The sequence below is a fragment of the Cervus elaphus genome, chromosome 5 (assembly GCF_910594005.1).
Source record: "Cervus elaphus chromosome 5, mCerEla1.1, whole genome shotgun sequence".
Classification (NCBI taxonomy): Eukaryota; Metazoa; Chordata; class Mammalia; order Artiodactyla; family Cervidae; genus Cervus; species Cervus elaphus.
The window spans coordinates 121,712,473-121,740,289 of NC_057819.1; the positions used below are offsets into that span (position 1 = coordinate 121,712,473).

A 27,817-nucleotide genomic window follows, 5' to 3' on the forward strand; every position below is an offset into this window, starting at 1 on the left:
CTGGCAGCAGGAGATGTACAGGAAGCAAGACAGGAGCAGCCAAGCCCAATTCTGATAGCATGTGCTGTGGAGTGGAGGTGCCAGACGCCGTGGGGACCCCTTATCTCTTCCTCCCACTGATTACTGAGGCAGTCGAGCTCCAAAGCCCACAGCACGATCTGGAAGTTACAATGTGACTTTTTACCGGGTCCCTTAAAATGGAACTATTCCTAACATACCAACCCTTGGAGCACACCAGGTCCTTGGAAACAAATCCTCAGATTGCTTTTGTCCCATTATAGATAAGGGTGGATTTTTCACTCATTTGGCCTAAGCGTTCCAATTTTTACAACAGGCTTTGAAAACACTGATGCAATTTAAGGAACAATGACATTTGAAGTAATGCTTGCAAGACATGAAACAGCAGTTCGGCTTTGTCATAATTGCTGGTTTGTCGAATGATTTGCATTCAACGTTAGTTTAGGTGGTGAAGGCTATGAAGTTGTGCTCACTGACCCGATGGGTCGGGACGCCCGCGTGACAGCCGGTGCACTCGGCGCCGCTCAGACGCCCCGTCCCCCGAACAGGGGAGCAGTCACCTGCTTTTCACAGAGAGCCTTTCCATGTCAGACGGCGCAGAGTCTTCCCACCGACTCCACCTCCTGCACGACCCAGGCACTCCAGAAACACAAGCGTCCCTGAGGACGGACGAGCTGACCAGCTCTCTCGGGAGCCCTCCCGCCCCTCTAGGCCGCGCCTGTCCACTGCCTGCGGGTTCCCGCTTGATCGACGTCCCTCTGAGCCAATCGGAGGCGCTCAGCCTCGGTCCCGCCTCCCGGCGAGCCGCCCGCGCAGGCGCTGTAGCCCGAGGTGGGCGGGGCAGCCCGAGGAGCGCGCGCCATGCAGGCCAGGGGGTACCCAGCCGCCGGGGAGATCGGCCCGACTAGCGCCTCCGCCCAAGTGGTAGGTGCCCGGCTGGCGGTGTTTCTGTGGGGGTGCCCCGCCCCTCCCCGGCCCTCCCCGCCCCTCTGCTCCAGTTCAGGTCCCAGTCTGTCAGACTCGCTTCCTCTCATCCGCTCCTCACTTCACCCCTCGGTCCCCCTCACCTCCATCCCTCTATTCTCCGCCCCTTCTCCTCTCTTTTCACCTCCATCCCTCTTCCCTCCATCCTCCTCTTCTCCGCCCTGCTCCATCCCTCCATCCTTCTCCCCTCCGTCGTCCCGGGTTTCACACACTACCACCACCTCTTCTCTTGGGCAGCCTGTGAGGATCTCCGCCCAAATAAACGTTTAAGCACTAGCAAGAGTGTGGACAGAGTAATCTAGGCTCATCTCTGGCAGAAATTCACATTATGTTTTGTATTGTAGATCTTGAGAACAGTAAAAATATTCTCTCCTTTTTTCTTTTAAAAAATAATTCCAAAGTAAGTATGTAAGTAAGTTAGGGAGATACTTTTGTGGATAACATAAATCTAGGAAGGGATAACACTGTTGAATTAGATCTTCAGAGTAAAGAACTTGCCTTGACGGAACTGTATTTTCGGTACTTATATATATGAGCTTTTCATAACCATATTCAGATTTAGTATTTGAAAATCCTCTCTATGTTTTGTATAGATGTATTTGCACATGTGTGCGCATACATGCATCTGTACACACTCACTTGGATGACCTGTTTCTGTTGTCTTGTTTAAGAATATGTCCACTCTTCTTTAAGGTAAAAACTCAAAAGAGTGAGGACTGACTGTAACTTCTATTTTCGTACCCAAAGTCTGTATTGCTTAATGTGGCAGTATACAGAAGACAAATCCTGCAATCAGTTGTTTTGTTGGCACTCAGGTTTCACTGTTTTTACTTTATAACACTTCAGAAATGTTTGTTTTATGTGGGCCCTGTGAGAAGAGGACAGTGCCAAAGTGTCCTAAACTGATAGAACAAAGGAAGAGAGAGCTGGAGGGAGGTTACCTCCCTTTTCCCCAACCCTGTCCCCATACTTTGTTAAAGAAAGTATGTGTGTATTAGTCCTGTCTGACTCTTTGGGACCCCGGGACTGTAGCCCTTCAGGCTCCTCTGTCCATGGAATTCTCCAGGCAAGAATACTGAAGTGTAGGGGATACTTAAAAGGGTTTCTTTGTTGCAGTTCCTCTAACATCATGGTTTACTGAAAATGCTTATTTCATGAGTGGGTTCAAAGATACACAGATGCTTGTTTCAACCAAAATGATGATGTTTCTGACCACTGATTGGGAACCACATGAATTTGCCATTGAATTGGGAACATTTTTGATGCCTTTCAGATTTTGTTTCCTTTTTAAAAGCAATCAAAAAAGACCAATTCAGGGAAATCTAAGACAACAAATCTTGAGAGGAGGCGTAGGCACCTTTTGTTTGTCAGGTCATCCTCTCCCTGGAATCCTTATTCTGGGTTGTTCTGTAAGTCATGCCTTGAGCTTTGAAAATGAGCATTGTGCAGATGGTAATGGGGAAGTAAATTAGAGTCTTGGAAAGAGAATTAAGTTTCCACACTTGTTTCTCAATTCATTTGTTTTGAATTCCAGTCTGTTATCCTCCCGGTCCATGACGCTGAACCGTGGTTGGACGAATGCTTGGGGTCGGTTTTGCAGCAAGACTTTGAAGGCTCCGTGGAGCTCTCCATTTTTAATGATGCCAGTAAGGTATTTACAGACTTCCTGTTGGTCATTTGGCCTTAGTGTAAGTCACCTCTGACCGTTTGGAGGAAAGTTTCCTGACCTGCCAACCTCCTCATACTTTCAGGACAAATCCATGACTATCATCGAAAAATGGAAAAAGAAGCTGGAAGGTTCCGGCATCCTCGTGGTTATTGGAGGGCATGATTCTCCTTCTCCCCGAGGAGGTCAGTAACCGTGTTTAGTTTATTATTCTTATCAACTTATGTACTTAAATAGTTTCCTGTTGTTCAAATCTTGGTGAGAAGTATGCTAAGTAATATTAGAGTGTACCACTTATTAAGGACCTGGTAGGCCTGGCTTTCTTCTGCCTCAGTAAGGATTTGTGTACAACCTCTGCTCATTCTTTTTTTTTCACTTTTTATTTTGTATTGGGGTATAGTCAATTAACAATGTTGAGGTACTTTCAGGTGAACAGTGAAGGGACTCAGCCATACACATACATGTATCCCTTCTCCCCCATACTCCCTTCCCATCCACTCTGCCACATCACATTGAACCCCTGCTCATTCTTTACTTATTTAGCCTAACAGAAAGCCCTTAAGTGTTTTTATTCCTGGTGCGATTGGTCATTATTGATCATTTCTAATTCTTTTTTTAAATTTTATTTTATTTTTGGCTGTACGGGGTCTTCATTGCCATGTGTGGACTTTCTCTAGTTGTGACCAGCAGGGGCTGCTCTTTGCGGTGCCCTGGCTTCTCACTGTGGAGGCTTCACTTGTGGAGTATAGGCTCCGAGCACACTGGCTTTAGTAACTGTGGTCTGTGGGCCCTAGAGCATGGGCTCAGTAGTTGTGGCCCATGGACTTAGGTGCCCCTCGGCATGTGGGGTCTTCCCAGACCAGGGATCAAACCAGTGTCCCCTGCATTTCTAGGCAGATTCTTAACCACTGAACCATCAGGGGAAAAAAAGTGAAAGTTGCTCAGTTGCCTCCAACTCTTTTCGACCTCAAGCCCACCAGGTTCCTCTGTTCATGGAGTTCTCCAGGCAAGAATACTAGAGTGGGTAGCCATTCCCTTCTCCAGGGGATCTTTCCAACCCAGGGATTGAACCCAGGTCTCCCACATTGCAGGTGGATTCTTTACCATCTGAGCCACCAGCAAGCCCTGGACCACCAGGGAAGGCCCCTCTAATTCTTAAAATTCTTTTCTTGTGACATTAGATTTGTTTTTGTCCATTTAAAAAACAGTCTTCTTAAAGAATCAGCTTTTGGTTTTATTGATTGTTTATATTGTTTTTCTTTTTCCTATTTTTGTCTGTTTTCTATTTCCACTCTGAATTGCACTATTTTCTTCTTTTCTGCTTACTTTGGGTTTAAGTTATTCTTTTTATAATTCTTAAGGTGAAAGCTGAGGTCACTGGTTTGAGACCTTTCTCATTTTCCCAAACAGGCATCTAGTGATATAAACTGTCCCCTAAGTATCGCATTAACATCTCACAAATTCTGATATGTTGTGTTCTAATTTTCATTCAGCTGCAAAATACCTTCTAATATCCCCCTTTGATTTTTTATTTGATTTATGGATTATTTGAAGTAGAGTATTTAGTTTCCAAATATTTGAGGGATTTTCCAGATATCTTTATATTATTTATTTCTTATTTTAACTCCTCTGACGTAAGAGAACATACTTTTTTGATGTGAATCTTTTAAGTTTAGTAAGATTTACTTTACAGTCCAGGATAAGGCCTATCTCGGCAAATGTTCTGTGTGCACTTGACAAGGTTGTGTATCTGCTGGTGTTGGGTGGAGTTTTCTGTAAAGGCAAATCCAGTTGAACACAGTCTTGTTTAAATCTTCTGTATCCTTGCTGATGCAAGGTCTGCTTGTTTTATCAGTTACTGAGAGGGGGTTTTGAAATCTCCAACTCTAATTGTAGATTTATTATTCTTTCTTGCTGTTCTGTCATTTTTGGCTTATGTATTTTAAATTTTACTCTGTTAAAATTTGAGACTGCTGTGAAGAATTGACCCCTTCATCATTATGAATAACTCTCCTAATCTCTGGTAATGTTCTTTGCTCTGAAATGTACTTTTTTTGATATTAATTTAACTGCTCTGGCTTTATTTTGACTAGTGTTAGCATAGTGTATCTTTTCCATCATTTTTTCTCTTAACCCATTCCTGTCTTTATATTTAAAGGGTGCCATTATAGATTCTTGTAGGGGCTTCCCAGTTGGCGCTAGTGGTAAAGAACCTGCCTGCCAATGCAGGAGATTTAAGAGCCATGAGTTCAATCCCTGGGTCAGGAAGATCCCCTAGTGGAGGGCATGGTAATGCACCCCAGTATTCTTGCCTGGAGAATCCCATGGCCAGAGGAGCCTGGCGGGCTACAGTCCATAGGGTCACAAAGAGTCGGGCGTGACTGAAGCGACTTAGCATGCACGCACACGTAGACAACATATGATCATGCTTTTTAAATTGAATCTGACAATCTCTGCCTTTCAACTGGGATGTTTACATTAGATACATGTAATGTGATTATTGATATGGTTAGATCTGAATCTCTCTTCTTGCTATTATTTTGTTAGTCATATCTGTTCTTCACTCCATTTTCCTCTTTTTCTGCCTTTGTTTGGGTTAATCAAATATCTTTTATAACAGTGTTTTTGAAATATAATTTATATACCACATAAGTCATCCATCAAAATGTATAATCAAGTTGTTTTTAAGTAGGTTCACAGATGTGTGCAACCACCACCACAGTCAATTTTAGAGCATTTTCATCACCTCAAAAAGGAATCCTGCATCCTCTAGTTATCACTCTCCATGCCTGTTCCTCCCAGTTATATGCAACCACTGATTTGCTTTCTGTCTATAGAGTTGCCTATTTTGGACATTTCAGATAAACTGAATAATATAATATGTGTTATTTTTGTGACTGGTTTCTTTCATTTTTCAGTGTTTCTAAGGTTCATGTTGAGGCATATATTAGTACTTCATTCCTTTTTACAAGAGAATAATGTTTAATGGTATAGGTGTACCACATTTTGTTTATCCATTCACCAGTTGAGGCACATTTGGGTTGGTCTACTTTTAGGCTGTTGTGAAGCATGCTAGTGTAAACATTTGTGTATAAATTTTTGTTTGAACACAGGTTTTCAGTTTCTTTGGGTATACACCTTGTCGTTGTATTGCTGGGTCATATTGTAATTCTTTGTTTTAACATATTGAGGAACTGCCGGACTATTTTCCACATTGGCTGCACCATTTTACAGTGCCACCAGCCATGTATGAAGGTTCCAGTTTCTCCACATCCTCACCAACACTTCTTATTTTCTGGGTTTATTTTTGTTATGGCCATTCTAGTGGGTATGAAATGGTTTCTCATCTCATTGTGGTTTTGATTTGCTCTTTCCTTCTGACTAATGATATGGAACCTCTTTTTGTGTTTGTGTTGGCCATTTGTATATCGTCTTAGGAGAAATGTTTATTCAAGTCATTTTCAAATTTGTGCATTTTAAAATTTGATTGTCTTTTTTGTTGTTGAGCTGCAAGTTATTTACATATTCTAGATACTAGACTCTTATCAGATATATGATTTGCAGATATTTTCTTTGGGTTGGGCTGTCTTTGGGTTGTCTTCGCACTCTCCTGAGAATATCCTTTGATGCACAAAAGTTATAATTTTGATGAAATCCAATTTATTCTTGTTGTCATTACATGTACTTTTGGTGTCATATCTAAAAAAATCATTGCCAAATCAAAGTCATGAAGATTTACTCCTTTGTTTTTTTCAAAGAATTTTATAATTTGAGCTTTTCTATATGGGTGTTTGTTCCATTTTGAGTTCATTTTTTATATAGTGTAAAGTAAGTATAACTTCATTCCTTTGCATGTAGATGTTGAGCTGTTCTGACAGTATTTGTTGCAGACTATTCTTTCTTCATTGAAAGTCTTGGTACCCTTTTGAAAATCAGTTCAGTTCAGTTGCTCAGTCATGTCCTACTCTTTGTGACCCCATGGACTGCAGCATGCCAGGCTTTCCTGTCCTTCACCAACTCCTGGAGCTTACTTAAACTCATATCCATTGAGTCGGTGATGCCATCCAACCATCTCATCCTCTGTCATTCCCTTCTCCTCCTGTCTTCAATCTTTCCCAGCATCAGGGTCTTTTCAAATGAGTCAGTTCTTTGCATCAGGTGGTCAAAGTATTGGAGTTTCAGCTTCAACATGAGTCCTTCTAATTCAGGACTGATTTCCTTTAGGGTTGACTGGTTGGATCTCCTTGTAGTCCAAGTGACTCTCAAGAGTCTTCTCCAACACACAGTTCAAAAGCATCAATTCTTCAGCACTCAGCTTTCTTTAGTGTCCAACTCTCACATCCATGCATGACTATTGGAAAAACCGTAGCTTTAACTAGATGGACCTTTGTTGGCAAAGTAATGTCTCTGCTTTTTAATAGGCTGTCTAGGTTGGTCATAACGTTTCTTCCCAGGAGCAAGCGTCTTTTAATTTCATGGCTGCAGTCACCATCTGCAGTGATTTTGAAGCCCCCAGAAATAAAGTTTGTCACTGTTTACATTGTTTCCCCGTGTATTTGCCGTGAAGTGATGGGACCAGATGCTATGATCTTAGTTTTCTGAATGTTGAGTTTTAAGCCAATTTTTTACTCTCGTCTTTCACTTTCATCAACTAAAGAGGCTCTTTAGTTCTTTGAAAATTAGTTGCTGGAAATGAATGCCATTTCTGGACTCTAAAGCCAGTAAGTGCCACACTGTTTTGATTACTATAGCTTTGTGGTAGGTTTTGATATTGGGAAGTATGAGTCTTTCAACTTTGTTTTCCTTTCTCAAAATTGTTTTATAATTTCATATGAACTTTGGGTGGGCTTCTCAGGTGGCCCTAGTGGTGAAGAATTCACCTGCCAATGCAGGAGACACGAGTTCAATCCCTGGGTCAGGAAGATTCCCCAGAGGAGGGCATGACAACCCACTCCAGTATTCTTGCCTGGAGAATCCCATGGACAGAGGAGCCTGGTGGGCTACAGTCCATAGGGTCACAAAGAACTGCACACAACTGAAGCGACTAAGCATGCACACATCCGTGAACCTTAGGGTCAGTTTTTCCATGTTTTTAAGAAGGACCATTAGAATTTTGATGGGGGATGGCACTGAATCTGTAGATCTATTTGGTTTGTATTATCACTTTAACAGTAGTTAAGACTTCCAGTTTGTGAACACAGAGTGTCTGTCCTTAGGTCTTCTTTGGTTTCTTTTATCAATGCTTTGTAATTTTCAAGGTACAAGTATTTCACCTCTTTGGTTAAATTAATTCTTCAGCATTTGTTTTTTCATTGATACTGTGAATGGAATTGTCTTTTTAATTTCCTTCTCAGATTGTTCATTATTAGTGTAAAGGGAAACTGATTTTCTTGCATGTTGATCTTGTATCCTGAAACTTTGCTGTACTTGTTTATTAGCTCTAGCAGTTATTTTGTGTGTGAATTTTTAGGATTTTCTATATTTAAGATCATGTCATCTGCAACTGATTAGTTTTACTTCTTCCTTTTAATTGGTTGGTTTATTTCTTTTTCTGTCTAATTGCTCCAGCTAGAACTTCCAGTGTTTAGTAAGAGTGGGGAGAGGAGACATCTTTGTCTTGACCCTGATCTTAGGGGGAAAGCTTGTGGTATTTCACTTTTGAGTGTAGTGTTAGCTGTGGATTTTATAAATACTGATTTATAATCATGCTGAGGAAGTTCCCTTCAATTGATAGTTTATTGACTGTGTTTTTCTTAATCATGAAAGAAGATTTTGTCCATCCTTTTTTCTGTATCAGTTGAGATGATCATATTGGTTTTTTCCCTTCAATTCTATTACAGTAATATGTTAACATTGATTGATTTCATATGATGAACTACCCTTGCATTACTGGAATAAATCCCACTGGGTCATGGTGTATAATCTTTCTAATATGCTGCTAGCTTTAGTTTGCTAGTATTTTGTTGAAGAGTTCTATAAAGATATTCATAAGGGATATTGGTATGTAGTTTTCTTTGGATGTATCTGTCTGGCTATAGTATCAGAGTAACGCTGGCTTCATAGAATGAGTTAAGAAGTGTTTTCTTTTCTTCTTTTTTATTTTTGGATGAGTTTGAGAAGGATTGTTGTTAATTCTCTAAATGTTTTGTAGAATTCATTAGTGAAACCATCTGATCCTAGCCTTTTTGTTGGGGGATTTTGATTACTGATTCAGCCTCTGTTTTTGTTATAGGTTTGTTCAGATATTTTATTTCTTCTTGAGTTAGTTTTGGTAGTGTGTTTATAGAAATTTGTATTTTTCATCTAAATTTCTAATTTGTTGGCATATAATTGTTCATAATATTCAATTATTATCTTTTTAGGCTTTTGTTAAGTTCAGTAGTAATGTGCACACTTTTTTTGGGCCATGCTTCACAGCTTGTGGGATCAAACCCACACCCCCTGCAGTGGAAGTGCAGAGTCAACCACTGGACCGCCAGGGAAGTCCCCCCACTTTCATTTTTAATTTTAGTAATTTGAAGCATCTTTGTTCTTAGTGTACCTAAAGGTTTGTCAATGTTGTTGATCTTTTCAAAGAACCAACTTTTGGTTTCATTGAGTCTCACTTTTTTTTTTTCACTCTCTATTTCATTTGTCTCTGCTCTGATCCTTTTATTATTTCTTTCCTTCTGCTAGCTGTTTGTTTAGTTTGTTCTTCTTTTTCTAGTTCCTTAAGGTATAAAATTAGGTTGTTGATTTGAGATCTCTTTTATGTAGACATTTATAGCTTTAAATTTTCCTCTGAGCACTGATTTTGCAGCCTCCTATATGTTTTGGTATGCTGTGTTTTTATTTTGGGGCTTCCCTGGCAGCTCAGCTGGTAAAGAATCCACCTGCAGTGCAGGAGACCTTGGTTTGATTTCTGGGTTGAGAAGATCTCTTGGAAAAGGGATAGACTACCCATTCCGGTATTCTTGGGCTTCCGTGGTGGCTCAGACAGTAAAGAGTCCACCTGCGATGCGGGAGACCTGGGTTCGATCCCTGGGTTGGGAAGATCCCCTGGAGGAGGGCATGGCAAGCCACTCCAGTATTCTTGCCTGGAGAATCCTCATGGACAGAGGAGCCTGGTGGCCTGCAGTCCATAGGGTCACAGAGAGTCGGAAACGACTGAAACAGCTAAGTGCAGCACATTAGGTCTTTGAACATATTTATAGTGGTTACTTTGAGGTCTTTGTTAGATCAAACACCTGATGCTCTCGCTGGAAGTTTCTGTGCCTCTTCTTATTTGGTGTCTGGGTCGTGCGTTCTTGTTTCTTCACATGTCTCCTAATTTTGTTAGACACTGGACACATTAGATAACATGTCCCAGGTACTGGTTTCCCCTCTGTCTAAGGGTTGTTACCCTTACTGACTTGTTTGCTTGTAAAGTGACTGCTCGGATCGCTTCAGTAAAGTCCGCTCCCCTGTGCCCGCAGCGTGAAACCTCTCGTGCTCTGTCTCAGGAGCGCAGCGCCGGGTGAGCCCACAGTCATCCTGAGGGGGCAGTGGTGTGGGCTGGCCTGTCTTTCCCTGACCGCACCCAGCTGTCAAGCTCCGCTTACTGCCGACTGCTTTGCTGTTTTCAGCTATACCTAGGGGCGTAAAAATAATTCAAGTGAATTCAAGCTCCTTCAAAGGAATAGTTCTTGAGGTCAGTGTTTAGTTTGTTCTGACCCCGGGAGGGCTCTTCCCAGCTGTCTCTTACCCGTTTATGTTTGACAAACTGGTCGTCCCACAGCTTAACCTGTATGGTTGATGAATCTATCAATTGCCTCTTCCGGCGGCCTTTACTTCTGATTTGAGTGTACCCCAGGACTTAAACTTCACACCCTATTGCAAGTGAAGTAGGGGAAGGGCAGCAACCCCTTATCTCTCTTCATATGAACCGCCTACCCCACAAGCCAGGGCAAGGGCATTTGGGTCCCCAGTTTTCTTGGTGATACTGCACCCAAGGGAGACAGAGCATCCAATGCAGCATGGGGGCTGGTGGGAAAAGGGAGCCCCACTTTTAAACTGCACTTGCCTGGGCCTCAACCTCAGCAACAGGTACCTGGAGTCAGGATGAGAAATGTCGATGCCCTGTCTCTTCCAGGAAAACAGCTTTTGAGAGGCCAAGCAGAAAGGGAAGCTTGTATTTTTGGCTATACCTGTCTAGGGTGGGTTTCCTCCTTAGGGGAAGGGAAGGAGCAGATCTTAGCTCAAATATCTTGTTGTTGTTCAGTCACTCAGTTGTATCCAACTCTTTGCGACCCCATGGACTATAGCGTGGACTGCAGCCAGACTTCTCTGTCTTTCACCATCTCCTGGAGTTTGTTCAGACCCATGTCCATTGTCGTCAGTGATGCCATCCAATCATCTCATCCCCTAACGTCCTCTTTTCCTGCCTTCAATCTTTCCCAGGATTCAGGGTCCTTTCCAGTAAGTCGGCTCTTTGCATCATGTGGCCAAAGTATTGGAACTTCAGCTTCAGCATCAGTCCTTCCAGTGAATATTCAGGGTTGATTTCCTTTAGGATTGACTGTTTTGATCTCCTTGCAGTTCAAGAGACTCTCAAGAGTCTTCTCTAGTGCCACAGTTCAAAAGCATCAAGTCTTTGGCGCTCAGCCTTCTTTATGGTCCAACTCTCACATTCATGCATGACTACTGGAAAAACCATAGCTTTGACTAGATGGACTTTTGTTGGCAAAGTGATGTCTCTGCTTTTTAATATGCTGTCTAGGTTTGTCATAGCTTTTCTTCCAAGGAGCAAGCGTCTTTTAATTTCATGGTTGAAGTCACCGTCCACAGAGATTTTGGAGCCCAAGAAAATAAAGGCTGTCACTGTTTCCCCGTCTATTTGCCGTGAAGTGGTGGGACTGGATGCCATGATCTTAGTACTTTGAATGTTGAGTTTTAAGCCAGCTGTTTCGCTCTCCTCTTTTACCTTTATCAACAGGCTCTCTAGTTCCTCTTCCCTTTCTGCCATAAGGGTAGTGTCATCTGCATATCTGAGGTTTTTGATATTACTATTACTGAGTTTTAGTAGATTTTCTTGAATAAAAATTTTTTTTTCATTTGCTTGGTGCCCTTAGGGTCATTTCCAGAGACTGTAAATGGTTGGGTTTTTAAAAATAAGTTTCACCAGTTTTGCTGGCAAGCGGCTGTGGAGCTCTGCATGCTATCATACCAGCTCCAATCAAAATTCCTTCTGGTTCTACTTCATCTTCTTTGTTGACTTATTAGTTACAGTTCTCTTTTTTGCTGTTTTAATGGTTGATTTGAGTTTATAGTATGTACAACTTATCAAGTTCAATCCCTCAAATGTGTGTAGAACTTCATGTATAGTGTGAGAACTGAACAGTGCATGTCCATTTCTCCCTTCCTACCTTTTTTGAGGCTGTTGTCATGCATTCTACTTTTACATGTGCTGTAGACCCCACAAATGTTGGTATTAACTTAAACAGTCAATCATCTTTTTAAGAGATTGAAATAAGAAAGAAAATTACTCATTTACTCATATAATTGTGGTTTTCAGTGCTCTTCATTTCTTTGAATAGAGCCAGATGCCCATCTGCTTTTCCTTCTGCCTGAAGGACTTTTTAAAACATTTCTTGCAGTGATGGTCTGTTGGCAGTGAATTCTTACACCTCTTGTATGCCTTTATCTGGTGCATTTGAGTGTTGGCTGGTGAATCCTGTGATGAAGAAATTTCATCACAAGCTTTATTATCCTTCCTTTAGTCACTGCTTCTGCCTCCACAGCCCTTCCCCATTCAGGTGAGCTTGTCTCTTGGGTAAGCTGCCTGTATGCTTTTGCCTTCCTCCCTTTTGCTTCCCTTCCGTTCGTCCTTCCATCTTCCTCTGTTCCTTTTCAGAGTGGACGGGGAGAAGAGAAGGAGGAGGCCTTAGGTGGCTGGTCTTGTGTATTTGTGGGAGCAGCTTCTCCCATCCTGTGCTGCCTCCTTCTGCGGCTTTTTGCTTCACAGTGATGGAGGGACGGGGCGGGGGGGGGGGGGGGGGCAGTCGGCTCACCAAACAGCAGTAGGTGGAGGAAAGAACATAGTCCAGAAGTTCTTGCCAAGCAAGCCCCTGGACTGTGGTGTTGGGTTTCCTTCCATACCAGGGTACGACCTCTTTCTGTCTCCTCTTGAGGTTCCTACGGTTTTTCAATTGGATGTTCAGAGCCTTATGATCTTTTGCCTCTAGTGTCGACTTGGGTAGAGAGGGAAGACTCCCAGTTTCTGTGGTTCCCTGTCATATCCAATGCCAACAGTTTATCACATTATCTTGGATTTTCTAGTTAGTCTAATCCTGAATAAATATTTTAATTTTGTTTCTTTATTTCTAATTTATTCTTTATTTTCATAAGTAGTATTGGGGTAGGAAGTCTAGAAGAACAATGTGGGATCACATTAACTAATCCTTTTATTGTGCTGGCTTAGTGGAAATGTTTGTAGTGTTTCTGTGTTACAAGCATGATATTTACAATTGCTTTCTGATAGATACTTTTATCAGGTACCTTGATATCTCTAATTTAGTAAGCCTTCAGAAAATGAGGTGTGAGTATAGAATTTAATTAAATGTCTTTTAAATATCTGTTAAGGTGATTGTTTTTTTTTCCTCCTAACATTTTTATTGTAGTAAATTACATTAGTATTTTTCTTAATAATGAATCACTCTTACAGTGCCAAAATTAATCAACAGTGACAGTATAGTGTTTTTATGCAATGAAATTGATCAGCTTTCTTAAGGATTTTTACATCTGTGTACATAGAGAACATTGGTTTATAGTTTTCTTGTGTGAGTTACATGTCTGCTGGCTCAGCCTAGGGCTTGATAATGTAGCTTCGTAAGAGCAATGACCGCATAGAACAATTCAGCCCCCTTTTGTTTCAAACTCCCCAGCAAACTAGCTTCCAGCCTGCATTTAGATGGCAGGAAGACCATTTACTTACTTTCATGAATAAATGTCTGCTTTGACTAATTGCAGATTTTTTTTAAAATAAAGAAAATGTGGTTTTAAAAAAAAATTTAGGCATATAGGAAGGTCTGCAATGAAATGTAAAAGCCCCACACCCTAGGAGCAACCAGTGTTTTTTAGTTCCTACTAGATTTATTTAACTCACAGAATCAATTGATACTTGCTATGAAAGAGGAAACATTTAACCCACTGAAGGGACTTCACACTTCCCTTTCTCTTTTTTCCTCCCTCAGAGTTTTAGTTTGTTATATTTATATTGTCAGCATTTATAATCTTCACATTCTGCTCTATAGCTCTTGTTGTTTTATATACTTGATTAATAAGTTGATTCCAACAGTTTAAACCTTGTAAAAACAACACTAGTGGTTTTTTAAATAAGTAACTGTTCTTCACTGCAGACCACCTAGTGGATTAGACTTGGAAGAGGAAGTGAAATGAATCTGCTGCTAACCCCATGCTACACACTGAGGGGATTCCCAGGTGTCAAGATCTATGGAGCCTTTAAAAATCTTCTGCTTTATTCTCTTCTACTTTATATGCATGTGCCATTGTTTGGTTTTTTTTTTTTTTCCCTTCGCTTTTTATTTTATTTAATTTTCTTTTTAATGTGTTTCTTTTTCATTTCTCTGGAATACTTCTTCAAGTAGTTTTTCCATATCTGGTATGTGGATGGTAAAATATTCAGGGTATTTACATGTTTGAAAATGTCTCTATTTTGTACTATGTTTATTTGACAGTTTAGCTGTGTATAGAATTCTAGGTGCAAAATATTTTCCCTTAGAATTTTGGAGTAATTGCCTCATTATTTTCTGGTGTCTGCTGATTCTAGTAAGAAATCTTGTGTCAGTCTGATTCTTATTATTTTAAAGATATCTTTTCTGAAAGTGTCTAAGATTTTTCTCTTTATGTTTTGAGTTTTGAAATGTCATGCAGCTGGGTCAAGATGTGGTGGTTTCTTCATTTACCCTCGTTTCTATATAGAGTGATTAGCTTTGCATTCTTAGCTTTAATTGTAATCTATTGTGCTTCCAGTAGTTTGACTTTACAATTTTCATGTAAAACTTGAGAATAAGTTTATATGCCTGCACAGACTGCTAGAACTGAAGGTGGAGGCAGGACAGATGATAAGATTGGCTAGTGGACAGGTTCCTATAAGTTTTAGGAGTCATGTCTTTCTTTAAAAAGTAGTCTTCAATTTTGGCTGCATGTTAGAATAATCTAGGGGGCTTTAGGAAACCTGATGCCCAAGTCCTATCCTAAGATTTTCTTGTATAATTTGTCTGGGGTATAAACACAGCAGGGGGATTGTAAAAGAATCTTCCCAAGAGATACTGAGGTACATCCACTCCTTTAAAACCCTCAGGAATGTGCAGCTTCACCTCCACTCTATGGTGGGCTTGGTCCTGAGGGAGTCTTGTTAGCTCCTGACACAGCTGAAGGTTTGGGGTCCTCCTGGAATACCCCTCAGATGAGATCCAAGGGGGTGTTCGCTTTGAGATCCTGTTTGGACCCAGCAGGTGACTTGCCAACACACAGGGTCGCCGCTGCTCAGATCTTTTCCCGGTGAGGGGGTCAGTAGGGTTGTGGGATAGGACTGGAGCATTCAGGGTAGCTCTCAGGGGAAAGGTGTGAGTGGGAGAGACAGTCCTACTTTCCCTCCACCTCTCGTCCTGTAAGCCCCCTTCTCATCTTCCTGCATTCTCCCTGGTCCTTTCTTCCTGCACTGGGCGGTCAGGGGACTCGGTAGCTTTCACTTGATGATTCTTGCTTGTGCCCCTTGCAAGTTCACATGGTTCTCGCCTGAGTCCTGGGAGGACTGTGCTGCTATCCCTGGGGCACTTGCTGATTTACCTGGAGTTCATCCCCCACCCCCAAGTTGAGCTCTCTGGGGCCTGCCCTCTAACGGGTTTAAACATCTCTGAACACTAGCCCTTAAGGAATATGGTGCACTGTTCAGTGAAGGGGCTTATCCTCCCGCCGAGGGCAACCAGGATGAGTGCCCTTTGCTTTTTGTAAAGCCTTTTGTAAAGCTTCCAGCCAGTATTTTTGTTTTTGTTTCTTAGGGGAGGGGGACAAGTAAAGGGTGAATGTTGGTGAAGGTGAGTTAAGAAACAGTTGGGCAAAAAAAAAAAAAGAAATAGTTGGGCTTTTGCTAATGAAACAAACTTCTCTCCCAAAATGTGCTTCCCTGCCCAGCCTTGTGTTCCTCACAAATAGCAGCCAATGCCCTCCACCTAGGAAAGCAGAAAACTATAGAAAATATTTTAGAAAAAAATTAAAAATCAGAAATAATTTTAAAATCTTGGTCCTTTAAAAGAAGAAAGCTCTTTTTTTCTGCTTTTAGAAGGTTCCTATGGAAAGACTGTGTTCTTTGATGTCGAACAGTGACCTCATGCAGAGGTGCCTGTTGGTGGGTGAGGGCTCCAGGGTTGGGTCCACTGTACCCAACCCAGCCTTGATTTCCTTCTTTGTGAACAAGTATCAGTAGTGCTCACGTGGGTATTGGGAGGGCGTAGGACAAGCTGATGGGAGCAGGGTTCCAGAAGAGGCCGCATGCAGTGGGCCCTCGAGAAGTCTAGCAGCTGTTCTGTTATTGTCTTCTTCCTCCTCCTCTTCTTCATCATCTGGTGCACATTTTTAATATATCCCCCTAAATATTTCTTATTTTCATTATCTTTAGTCTGTTAGAAATTATTTATAAACCAGTTGTTGTGGAATGTCTATTTCAAGTTCCTTCTGAAACATGCTGAAGAATTGATACTTTTGAACTGTGATGTTGGAGAAGAATCCTGAGAGTCTCTTGGACTGCAAGGAGATCCAGCCAATCAATCCTAAAGGAAATCAGTCCTGCATATTCATTGGAAGGACTGATGCTGAAGCTGAAGCTCCAGTACTTTGGCCACCTGATGTGAAGAGCTGACTCACTGGAAAAGACCCTGATGCTGGGAAGGATAGAAGGCAGGAGGAGAAGGGGATGACAGAGGACAAGATGGTTGGATGGCATCACTGATTCAACGGACATGAGTTTGAGCAAGCTCTGGGAGATGGTAAAGGACAAGGAAGCCTGGCGTGCTGCAGTCCATGGGATGGCAGAGTCAGACACGACTGAGCAACTGAACAACAACTATGAACAACCTTTGAAGATTTTTTTTAATTAAAATGTTTCATATCTTCCGTAGCTGAATGAGAGTAAATGAAAGGCATTTTGATGACTGCTGTGATTGGTTGTATAATCTCCACTTTAAAAGCAAGTTGTTTTGTTTTTTTTTTAAAGCAAGTTTTGTCTTTCATAAAGTGCTTTTTATAGAGTAGACATAACTTGAGCCACATCACCTTTGTATGTATTCTATCAATAACAAAAGAGTAAATTGTAGTATTGTGAAGAAATGATTCTGCTGTCTCTTTGAGGTTGGATAAGGTGAATTCATGGGAATCCTGTGTTACACATTAGCAAAATGAAGTTAATTTGATTATGTCAGAAAGGACGCATTTTCCTATAATAATATTTTCTTAAATAGGCAATGTTATATCGACTATTGGATACTGTAAATCCAAAGTATCTATTTTCAGAAGTGTTGGGTATTTAAATTGGGTTAAGATTCATTTACTATTATTTCATATCATAATAGAGCAAAACATTTCTTAATAATGTGGTCACTTGCTAAAATTGAAGTAAAACACAATCCCACCCTCTTCTCTCCAAGAGTAAGGAATGTTAATATCTCACCGAGGCGGGAGTTTTTCCTGCTGTGACCATGACAACCGACTCCCCTCACAAAGGGACAGGCCTCCCCAAACATCAGGCCCTGGCACAAACATTTGACTTTTCAAGGCAATAATATTAAAGCAAATTCCTTATCTTTGCCAAACACAAGACTCATCGTGAGAAACTTTCAGCTTCCTTGGTAGCTGCGTTTTCCTTCATTACCCAAATTCTTGGGGTCAGTTTTTCCCCTTCTAAAACCCAACACCAATAAAACCACTCTCTTGCTGGTTTCAAAGTGATTATGAAAAGTCTCTTCCTGTTTATTCCGTTTTGATTCCATGAGCTCTTTCTCTGGGCCTACCTTGCTTTGCGGTGATGATGGAGATTCAGCTCTAGCTGCTAATCCATCCCCAGGGGTCAGGAGGCCGGCCCCTGCCTCCCCTTCTGTGCTTTTCCTTTGCTTGCTTGTTATACCTGTTCTTTGAACAGGTTCTTTGAAATCTGTGACAGTCCCACTAACTGGTTTGGGTTGGCCCAGCTCTAGGATTAATGCTGGAAATTAAGGTGCTACCTCACGTGATAACAGCCAAAGACACTCCTCTGGGTCATACCCTTTGAAGCTCTGCGCGAGGGCCGCGGTCCATCCTTGTGGTCACAGTGCGATTTGCTCCAGAGCACGGCCGAGTAACAGGAGGGACCTGCTTTCTCCTCCTGCTCCCCTTACTGCAGAAAGTTGGGGAACACCTGGGGTGAGGCCTGGGGCAGACCTTTGCTGGTGTCCCCTGGGACGGACCACAGTCTTCAGGTCGTCTCAGCTTTGAGTCAGAGGGATTTATTGTTTTAATTCTGCACACATCTGCTGTGCTTTGTGTGACTTTCCTGGGTGGCCCCAAATCTAAGCGTCTCTGTAATGCGATTAGGGTACCGGAGCCTCTTTTCTAGGGAGGTGGGAATTGTGCCCCTCAAAGGTCCCTTGGCTCCTTCTTTGGGACCCAGTGCCTCCTCTAACCCGCCCTGACCTTGGCATACAGACCAGGCCTGCTGTGTGTTGATTTCTGCACTCTGTTCTGTTCTGAAGCCTTTCCTAGCCGCCCTCCCTGCGAGTGCTGTCTGTGGTCCACATGCTGCTCACTGCCCAGTCCATCACTGGGAACCTCATTCTCTCAATTTAAACTCATGTTGTCTCTCTGACCCCCTCTGCCGTGGTCTCATCTCCTCTCCATAAGCCTCCCTAGTGCCTCCCACCATTTGTTTGGCACCTCACATAGGTTTTCGGTTACCTCTCTTTCCAACTCTGATGTAATCTCTTTGAAGATGAGGATTTTAAGCCATTTATTAGAATGTAATATCCATGTAGGAAAGTACACCTATCATCAAAGTACAGCTCAATTATTTTTCCACAAACTGAACACCCTGCAGCCAGCGCCCTGAGGCAGACCTGACCTCACCGGCCCTGGAAGCGCCCCCATCCCCGGGGCACCGCTTCCCTGATTCCCAGGCGCAGGTGAATCTGCAGCCTTTGTGCTCCATGTGCCGTCCCAGTGCTCAGCAGTGCAAGGGGCGCCAACTCTGTGTGCGGCCAGGATTTTCATACATGTGGTCTATTTTCCATTCCGTGGGGGGTTCTTGTGCCAGTCACGTCTTGGTGAAGTTGGGTCTGCACCTCCTGGGGGAGCTGGGGGGCTCCCAGGACATGTAGGAAGAGTGGACACTGACAGGGCCTATAACTCATCCCTGGAACACGTGCTCAGTGAAATCTGTGCCCGTGAAGCGTCCAGTTCAATGAGCTTCTTCTACCAGCCGATCTCTCACGTGTTTGTGGCCCCATCTGTCAGGTAACTGTAAAGTGACTTTTATCAGCAGAGATTTCTAGAGGAAGTGCTTCTGCCAGTTCTATTCAGAGACATTGTAATTTTGTGTTTTAAAAATACTCCCCAGGGTTACCTTAGTGCTGTGCTGGATAGATGTTTGCCGGCTTTATTTTCCTTCTGTGAGCACATTCTGTCTTAACACTGGTACTGGGTGGACTGTTGTCTGTTATCATTATATTTACTGCATCAGTTTTATTTAAACTGGTCTGATTTTTTACTTGGCAGTGTGGAGTGTTCCTAGCTTTCCTACCGTGTGTATCACAGTAAGTTTTATGCAAGAGAATCCACTAAAACTGAACTCTAATAGAGCTTTTCCTTTTCTCTTTTAAACAGTCGGATATTCTAAAAATCAAGCAATAGCACAGAGCTCAGGGTCTTACCTTTGCTTCTTGGATGCAGTAAGTAACTTTGTTTTATTTAAATGTCTGACTGTATGTTGGTTCAGTAATTAAGAGATATTACATTTTAGTGTAGTTCTTTAAAATCATTGTTCTAATATGTTACAATCAGTCTCTCAGGTTGCTAAGTTGTTTCTGTGTAATTGCTGTAGCGCCTATTGAGTGGATTGATTTTTGATAAATGGGGTTACATAAAAACAGAAAATTGCACAACAGAGAAACATATAGACAAAGTGAAGATAAACTAAGAAGGTTGTTGACCAACCCAATGCTTAAAAGATTAATCGCCTTTAATAGAAATAATTCATGCAAGTTGGTGAGAAAACATAAAGAATAATGAGTAGTAGATAAACAGAAAAGGACAGGAGTGGAGACTTTCAAAGGTAGATATGCAAACAATGGTTTTAAAAATGTTACATCATTTGCGATCAAACATGAATTAGTTTGGTACTACTCTTTTTTTATAGCTAATTAATTTATTTTACTTTACAACATTGTATTGGTTTTGCCATACATTGACTTGAATCCACCATGGGTGTACATATGTTCCCCATCTTGAACCCCCTGCCCACCTCCCTCCTCATCCCATCCCTCTGGGTCATCCCAGTGCGCCAGCCCCAAGCATCCTGTATCATGCATCGAACCTGGACTGGCGATTCGTTTCACATATGATAATTTACATGTTTCAATACCATTCTCCCATATCATCCCACCCTCACCCTCTCCCACAGAGTCCAAAAGACTGTTCAATACATCTGTGTCTCTCTTGCTGTCTCGCATACAGGGTTATCGTTACCATCTTTCTAACTTCCATATATATGTGTTAGTATACTGTATTGGTGTTTTTCTTTCTGACTTACTTCACTCTGTATAATAGGCTCCAGTTTCATCCACCCTATTAGAACTGATTCAAATGTATTCTTTTTAATGGCTGAGTAATATTCCATTGTGTATATGTACCACAGCTTTCCTATCCATTCATCTGCTGATGGACATCTAGGTTGCTTCCATGTCCTGGCTATTATAAACAGTGCTGCGATGAACATTGGGGTACATGTGTCTCTTTCATTTCTGGTTTCCTCAGTGTGTATGCCCAGCAGTGGAATTGCTGGGTCATATGGTACTACTTTTAAAAATCAAATTAACCAAGTTCTCTAAACATATAGATACTCAGTGTTTGGAAATGCTGTGTGAACTGGTAACGTTGACAGCATAATTTTGCATTTTGTACTAAGAACTTTAAAAAGGCTTATGCTCTGGACCCTGAATTTCACTCTAGGTATCCTTGAAATTCTGAAAAAGATAATATGTACAAAGAAGCTTTAGTGTTATTAATTGTGATGGAAAATTAGTTAATGGAAACAAGTTAATACTGGACAGTAGAATAATGGTAAAGTGAATTGTGGTCAATCTGTATGAGAAAATTACTGTAATGTTCATAAAGAATTTTTAATAACATGACAAATGATGATTGTGAGTGAAAAAAGAACCCATAATTGTATCTGTTGTGTATACTCATGTGTAGATTTTCTTTTTAGTGACACTCTGAGAACATTTATCTGTAGGCAGCCTTCCCTTGGGCCCCTCCAGGCCTGGGGGCGCAGGGTGGGGCTGCACTCCTTTTGTCTGACCTCTGCCCTTGGGGCTCCTTTTCCTCTGTCTGTCTGTTTTGTTTCTCTGATTTTTGACCTTTGTGGTTTTGCATCTGGATTCATCCTGGTGCTCTACCTCGAACACCTGAAATTGGACCCTGGGCTCCATACTTGCAGCCCTTCCCCTTCTCTGAAGTGCAATGTAAGGCAGTCGTTTTCTCCTCGTGACAGCTGTGTGGTATCCCATAGGCTCTGAGCAGAAATCCTAGTCCATTTTCCAGTTTCCATGGTAATTCCTTTCCCTCTTTGTGAACGTAGGTCCCCGGGTCTCAGGGGCACAGAACTGGATGAACCCTGACCCTGGGTTCAGGACACATCCTGGTTGCTGGTCCGTACATCCATCTCCTTATTTGTTTCTGTGCCCATGTTTCTTTTGCTAACACTCAGCACCCGTAATCTTGCTGTCCAAGACTAGTGCTAACTCCTGCTCCAACCTTATTTACACTGCCTTCCATTCCTGGCGACCACCATACAATGCCCTGTCGCCACCCCCTGCTGAACTTTTTGGTGTCTAAGCAAATCTGAAAAAGAACCAATTAAAAATTTGTAGTTGTATTTAACTTTATAAAAAGGGTACCAGGCTGTATAAAATATTTTGGAACTTTTAAAGCTTATATTGTTAAGGTCCATCCATATTGTTGCACATCATTATAGTTCCTTCTGTTTTGTTTTGTTTTTTCTAATTGAGAGAGAATTCTTATACAGTGAAATGCAAGATTTTCATTTTGCATCAAAATGTGAAAATGGTGTACAAAATGAGCAATGTGAGGGTTCTGACACCTGTACACACCCCTGTCACTCACAGCCAAATTGGAGCAGATGATGATTGCATCAACCAGAGCTGCTCCCATACAGAGGCCACGAGGTGTGAGCCCCTGCATTTAGCATCCACACCACGTCGTGGTCACCTGTGACTGTGAGTGCTGGCGGGCTGTTCTCTGTTTTAATCAGTGGTATTAAGGTACCATGCTGGTCATGCTACTACTGGTCAACATTCAAGCAGTTACTAGTTTGGGTTATTTTAATAAAAGGGCCATAAACATCCCGATGTCAGTGTTCCTGTGGGTGTGTGTTCTGTTTCTCTTGGGAAGATAAAAGGCGCGGGGTTGAGGAACCACAGGTAACGTGGCACATCTGTCTGCAGCGTGGCCCTTCCTGTCTGCTCCACATTCTCCCAGCACTGATGAGTCGGCCTTGGCTTCAACCCCTCTAGCAGAGTCGAAGTGCATCTCATTTGTTTTCAGTTACATTCCCTGATGGCTAGTGATGTTGAGCACCTTCTCATCGGTTTACGGGCCATTCATAAATCCTCTTTTGTGAGATATTGAAATCTTTGCCCATTTAAAAAAAAAACTGGATTGTCTTATTTGTTGTCAATGTTTGGTATGTGTTCTGGATACAAGTCCTTTGTCAGATACCTGCTTCCTGAGTGTTTTCTCCCCATGTGACTTGCCTTTTCATATTTTAATGGTGTCTTTTTGATAAGCCAAAGTTTTAAATCTTGATGAAGTTAAAATCACTGATTTTTCTCTTCTTATAGTTAATTTTTTTTTTCTGAGACATCTCTGCTTGCCGCAAAGAAGTTATTCTCTTGTTTTCTTATTTTTATGTTTAGACCCATTATCCACTTTGTGTTCATTTCTGTGTCTCCTGTGGTAGGAAGCAGGGGTTAATTTTTTCATATGGATATTAAGCTGCACCAGTGTTGAAGAGACTTTCTTTTCGCGGTTGTATTGCCCTGGTGCTTTGTTGAGAATCAATTGGCCGTGTCAGTGTAGGTTTATTTCCAGACTTTCTGTTCCGTTCTGTTTCTCTATTGTCTGCAGCTCATTCATTCGTCTGCTGTACAACATTCCACTGGGCAAACACACTGCGCGTATTCACCCGTGCTCCCACTGACGGGCACCCAGGCCGTTTCCACACTCTTGCCCTTGTGCATAGCTGCTGGGGATGTTCTTGCACACACCCCCTGTTGTACACATACGAGAGTTCCTCTGGGGTTCACACCCAGAAGTGAGTGCCCAGGCCTCAGGGGACGAGCAGTTTATCTACAGGAGAGGAGCTGTGTGCTGCCATGTGGCTGGAGACGTGTCCCTCCTGGCAGGTCACTGTGGGCCCCGAGCCTCCCCAGCACCGGGTGCCCTCAGCTCTCAGCTCTCGCCCAGCAGGCGGGAGCAGAGTGGAGCCTCACTCTGCTTTGATGCGTGCGCCCTGATCTCGAGCCATGGTCGGCATCGCCCCACGTTGACTGGCCATGTGGGTTTCCTTTTTTCATGACATGTGTTTGCATCTTTTTGCCCACTTCCCTTTCCAACTGCGAGGAAGGTTGTAGGGATAGTACAGAAAGCTCTGTTTTCAAGGGCAGCACTGCTGACCCAGTCCCCATCATCCCTGAGCCCTTCCGTGTCTATTTCCTGCAAACAAGGACATCTCCTCTGACCCAGAGCAAGGACGTCCTGCCAACAGGTGGCTGGTCCTAGTGCCCGCCTCCGTCACAGTCACCTAAGGCCCCAGAGTCCATGTTGCCTTTACCTGTGAGTCTCTCATCTCCTCATCTGGAACATTCTGCAGGCCCTCCCTGACTTTCTTCATCTTGATGATTTCATAGATTCCCAGGCACTTTTGTAGAATGCCCTTTAAACTGAGTGATGGTGTTGGGCCAAGTGTCTGTCCAGAAATCTCAGAAGGGGCACTGCCTTCTTCTCGCTGTCTCCTTGGGTACCTGTGAATTGTGCCCCAACCCTGAGGAAGCCCTCTGGTCACTTGATGAAGAAGGCGTCTCCTATGTGGGATGGCCCACAGGGCCTCCTGTAGAGACCTCTCCTTTGGCCTGGCCTCCCTTGGGCAGGGGGTGTGGGAAGTGGGCCTCGGCGCCCTGAGCATGTGCTTGCCGGGAGAAGGCGGTTGTGGTCTCCAGCGAACACCCGGCTTGAGCCTGCCCAGTGTGTTCTGTCTCCGTGCGGGAGTGATGCCAGCGCAGCACGCCCACAGCCTGTGTCAAAATGGACCGTTTCTGCGTAAGGGTTGGGTTCATGAGGCCCCTTTGCTGGGGCACTGAGGTTGTATTTTGACTTGTTAGCTTCCTGGGATGCAGTCTGGTGACTGTGTCTGGATTCAGAACGTATTTCGTTAGGAGCAGTAGCATAGCTGGAGGTCAGCTCCCATGCTGCTCCTGGACCAGGGCTCATTCATTCAGCAGATCGCTACCTGGATGTGCCAGGTGCCTTAGCGGGTGCAGGGCATACAGCAGCGGTCAGATGGAGACAGCGAAGGCCAAAGCTCAGGCGACTTCAGGTCCTGAAGGCGCTGCCTCCCCAGCCTCCCCTGACAGCAGCTGCTGTGCCTCCCGCGCCCACACACCCCCCGACCCCAGGCCCTGCCATTTCTCTGCCTCTCAAGTACTTGCCTGGCCTACCGTCCCCTCTGGCTTCTCAGTGATACTCTCACCCACTGCATGGTGGTGGGACCTGCCTGCGTCTGGAATGTCCCTGCCCCTGCACTTCACTTCTGCACGCAGTGTTTATCACCTTCAGTGCTGTGTCCTTTATTATCGTCTTTGTTTGCCTTCCCTCGTAGAATACCAGCTCCACACCGGAGGGAGGAGGGCTTGTTTTTTTCCCTGATGTTTCTGAAGCACCTGGAACTTGGCAAATAGTAGATACTAATAGATGGTTGTGAAATGATTGAGTGGGGTTTGGGTTTATGTGTTCAATGTAAATGGTTATGTTAGATTGAGTTAGTTACTTCTGTACACTTATCTTGGAACCCAGCCATCCTGTTGGCTGTCATTTCCACGGAGAGCGATCTTCTGAGTCTGTTTACAGATGGACTTTCAGCGCCCATCGCTGTAGTGCAGTCCTTCAGAGAGCGTGCTGTTAGTAGCTGTCCTATAGGCTGCTGCCTGGGGGCCAGCAGTGCCTTTCGAGTGGGTTGGAAGGGCCACCCGGGGCAACCTCGGTGTCACTCCCAGTCCCCGATGTGTCCAGGGATATTCATCTTGGAGAGAAAGTGAGTCACACAAAGATCCCAGTGGTCTCAGAGGGTGTTTCGGGTGAGCAGGAGTTTGATGCCCATCCCCTCGTGGGAAGGTGAAGTCCTCAGGGACAGTCCCGCCAAACCTGAGAGGCAAAGCACAAAGCTCGGGGACACAGGGACTCGCCCCAGAGGGAACCCGGGCAGCAGGCCTGGCACCTCCCACGGGGGCTCGAGGGCTCCGTCTACAGCCTTCAGACAGAACCCACTCTGTGACCTGGGCACTGCCGTCAGGAAAGAAATTCCTACTTAGAAGGGGGTGTCTTTGACTTTCCTAAACATGTGTTTTGCGTTTGCTTACATCACCTTTGATTTCTTTCATCAACATCTTGTGGTTTTTCACAATACAGATCATGTACATATTTTGTTAAATTTGCACAAAAATATTTCATTTCCTTTGGAGCACCTGTTCATGAACATAGCATCTCTAATTTCTGTGTTCATTGTTAGCATCTAGAAGTGTGATTATTTTATCTGTTGATTTTGCAGAACTCACTGGCTCTAGGTTTTTAGAGTAGATTCCTGAGGGTTTTCTAGATGGACAGTCACATCCTCTGCAAACACGGGGCAGTTTTATTTCTTCCCCTCTGATCTCGATGCCCTTTTCTTTGCCTTCTTGCCTTATTGCTCTGGCTGGAACTTCTGTGTGTGTGGAGCAGACATCCTTACCCTCTCCTGACCTGGGAGGAAGCACCAACCTTTCACGTTGTGTGTTGTCTTCTATTCGTAACGTGCTCAGAATTTTTATCCTGTGGAAGGTGTTGGATTTTGTCGCATGCTTCTGTATCAGTTGAAACTTGTTGGTTTTTAAAATATGGTTGTTACCGAAGATTTATAAGATTTTTTTCCATCTTCTTGGAATTTGGGAATTTTTCCCTGTGTGTCAGGAATCATTTCTGGAATATGGTGAGCTCTTTTAAAATGCAGACTCAAGGTTTTTTTCAAATGAAATGAAATTTTCTGTGTTGGCTGTTAATTCCTTCCTTGTGCCTTGTTTCTTTCTTTGGCTTCCGGTGTTTGAATGCTGGGTCTTATCATTTGCTCACTTCCCTCTTGATTTCTGTTTCTCTGTAACTTTGCATTTTATAGTTTGACCCTCCAGTTCATTTACTCAGTTGTGAGCTGTGACCACCCATTCTGTCTTCACCTTTGCTGTTAGAAGTCAGATGTATACTTTCCATTCCTCCACGTCCGCGGGCGCCTTTGAGAGCTCCTCTTTTTTGTGTTTTTCTCCAGCAACTCTGGAGGGCTGCCGCTTTGTTTTGTGCCCTGGGTCCTCTCAGGTTCATTGATGGTTGTTATGGCTCTCTGCTCCCTTGGAGGCCAGACCACATGGTCCAGGGCCCATGGCAGCAGGTGAGCCAGGAGGTGTGGGGCCTCCACTCCTGGGATTGAGCCCTTCTGTCCACAGGTAGGTCGTCTCTGCTGGGTCTGGGAGAGACCTGTTTCCAGGTGTCCTATGTTTCTGGCCAGTTCAAAACCCAGCTCTCTCCCAGCCTCAGGGGTGAAGAGAAGCTTAATCCTTTGGCATCGCTTTTCCCTAGTCCTCGAGCAGCTCTGCAGACATTCCTGGTGTGCATGGGCACGACGGCCCTCCCCAGGGCATCTGCGGCTCTGCAGGCTCCTGGAGCCTGTGGTCGGTCCTGGGGCTGCTGGCTATTCTCCCCGAGAGTTCCTGTGCAGTTGTGGCCTTTCGTTGCTCTCTGGGCTGGCCATTGTGTTCCAGGAGAGACTGTTCTGGACCCTCATGTTCTTGGCTCTGTGCCACCCTGCCCCCACCTCGTCACCTCTGGGTCTGAAAGGAGATGTGGGACAGGGGGGCCCTGTCCAGCTGAGTCCTCCCTGTGCCATGCCCACCTCAGTCTGGCTTTTTTAATTTACAGGATCAGAGAAGGAACTGGGTTACAGGATCGGGGGAAGGGAGGTCTTCTAACTAACCGATTTACAGGTGACTGGAAAAGTGATTTCAGCCTCTTTTGCCATTAAACATTTTTTCCAAACTTCTGGTAAGTGGAAATATTGGCTGGTGTAGATATTAGTGGTTTGTACTTCTATTTCCCCTCCAACTCTTCACTGCGCTTGTGGGGAGGGGGAGGAATGTGGACATAGAAGGGAGAGGAGTGAGTGCCTCCTGCCACGTACCTCCTGGGAGTGGAACACGAGACCACGCACTTTACTTTGAGGTTTCTTGAGAGCAAAGCTTTTGACCACAGGGCATGGTGGTTCCCACAAGGCTACTGAATAATGTTATTTTCACTATATTTGGAATGGCACACTTGCCAGTAACTTATTAAATGCAGATGTTGCCAACCGAGTGAGGAACTTTGTTTCTCCTGTCTCTACAACACATGCCACCTTACTTCTTTAAAAAATTTACTGAAGTGTAGTTGATTTACAATGTTGTATTAATTTCTACTATACAGTAAAGTAACTGTATATGTATATATATATTCTTTTTCATATTCTTTTCCATTATGGTTTATCATAGACTATTTAATATAGTTCCCTGTGAC

The 27,817-nt window shown here is 43.4% G+C and overlaps 1 protein-coding gene across 7 annotated transcripts in view; it reads left to right on the forward strand.

Annotated features, from left to right (window-relative positions):
- Positions 1-836: 836 nt before the first annotated feature.
- The window catches only part of B3GNTL1 (UDP-GlcNAc:betaGal beta-1,3-N-acetylglucosaminyltransferase like 1), a 106,995-nt gene continuing 80,014 nt past the window's right edge, over positions 837-27,817 (forward strand). For 2 of the 7 annotated variants that reach the window (XR_006341345.1, XM_043905096.1), the window contains exons 1-4: positions 844-942; positions 2,537-2,653; positions 2,754-2,853; positions 19,556-19,620. Coding sequence is in view for 3 of the 7 variants with exons in the window: in XM_043905096.1 (XP_043761031.1) it covers positions 880-942; positions 2,537-2,653; positions 2,754-2,853; positions 19,556-19,620 (345 nt within the window). In the remaining 4 variants the exon portion in view is untranslated. Of the gene's footprint in view, positions 943-2,536; positions 2,654-2,753; positions 2,854-19,555; positions 19,621-27,817 lie in introns of those variants that run through there. The other 5 variants (XM_043905095.1, XM_043905097.1, XM_043905098.1 and 2 more) reach the window with 5 other exon arrangements.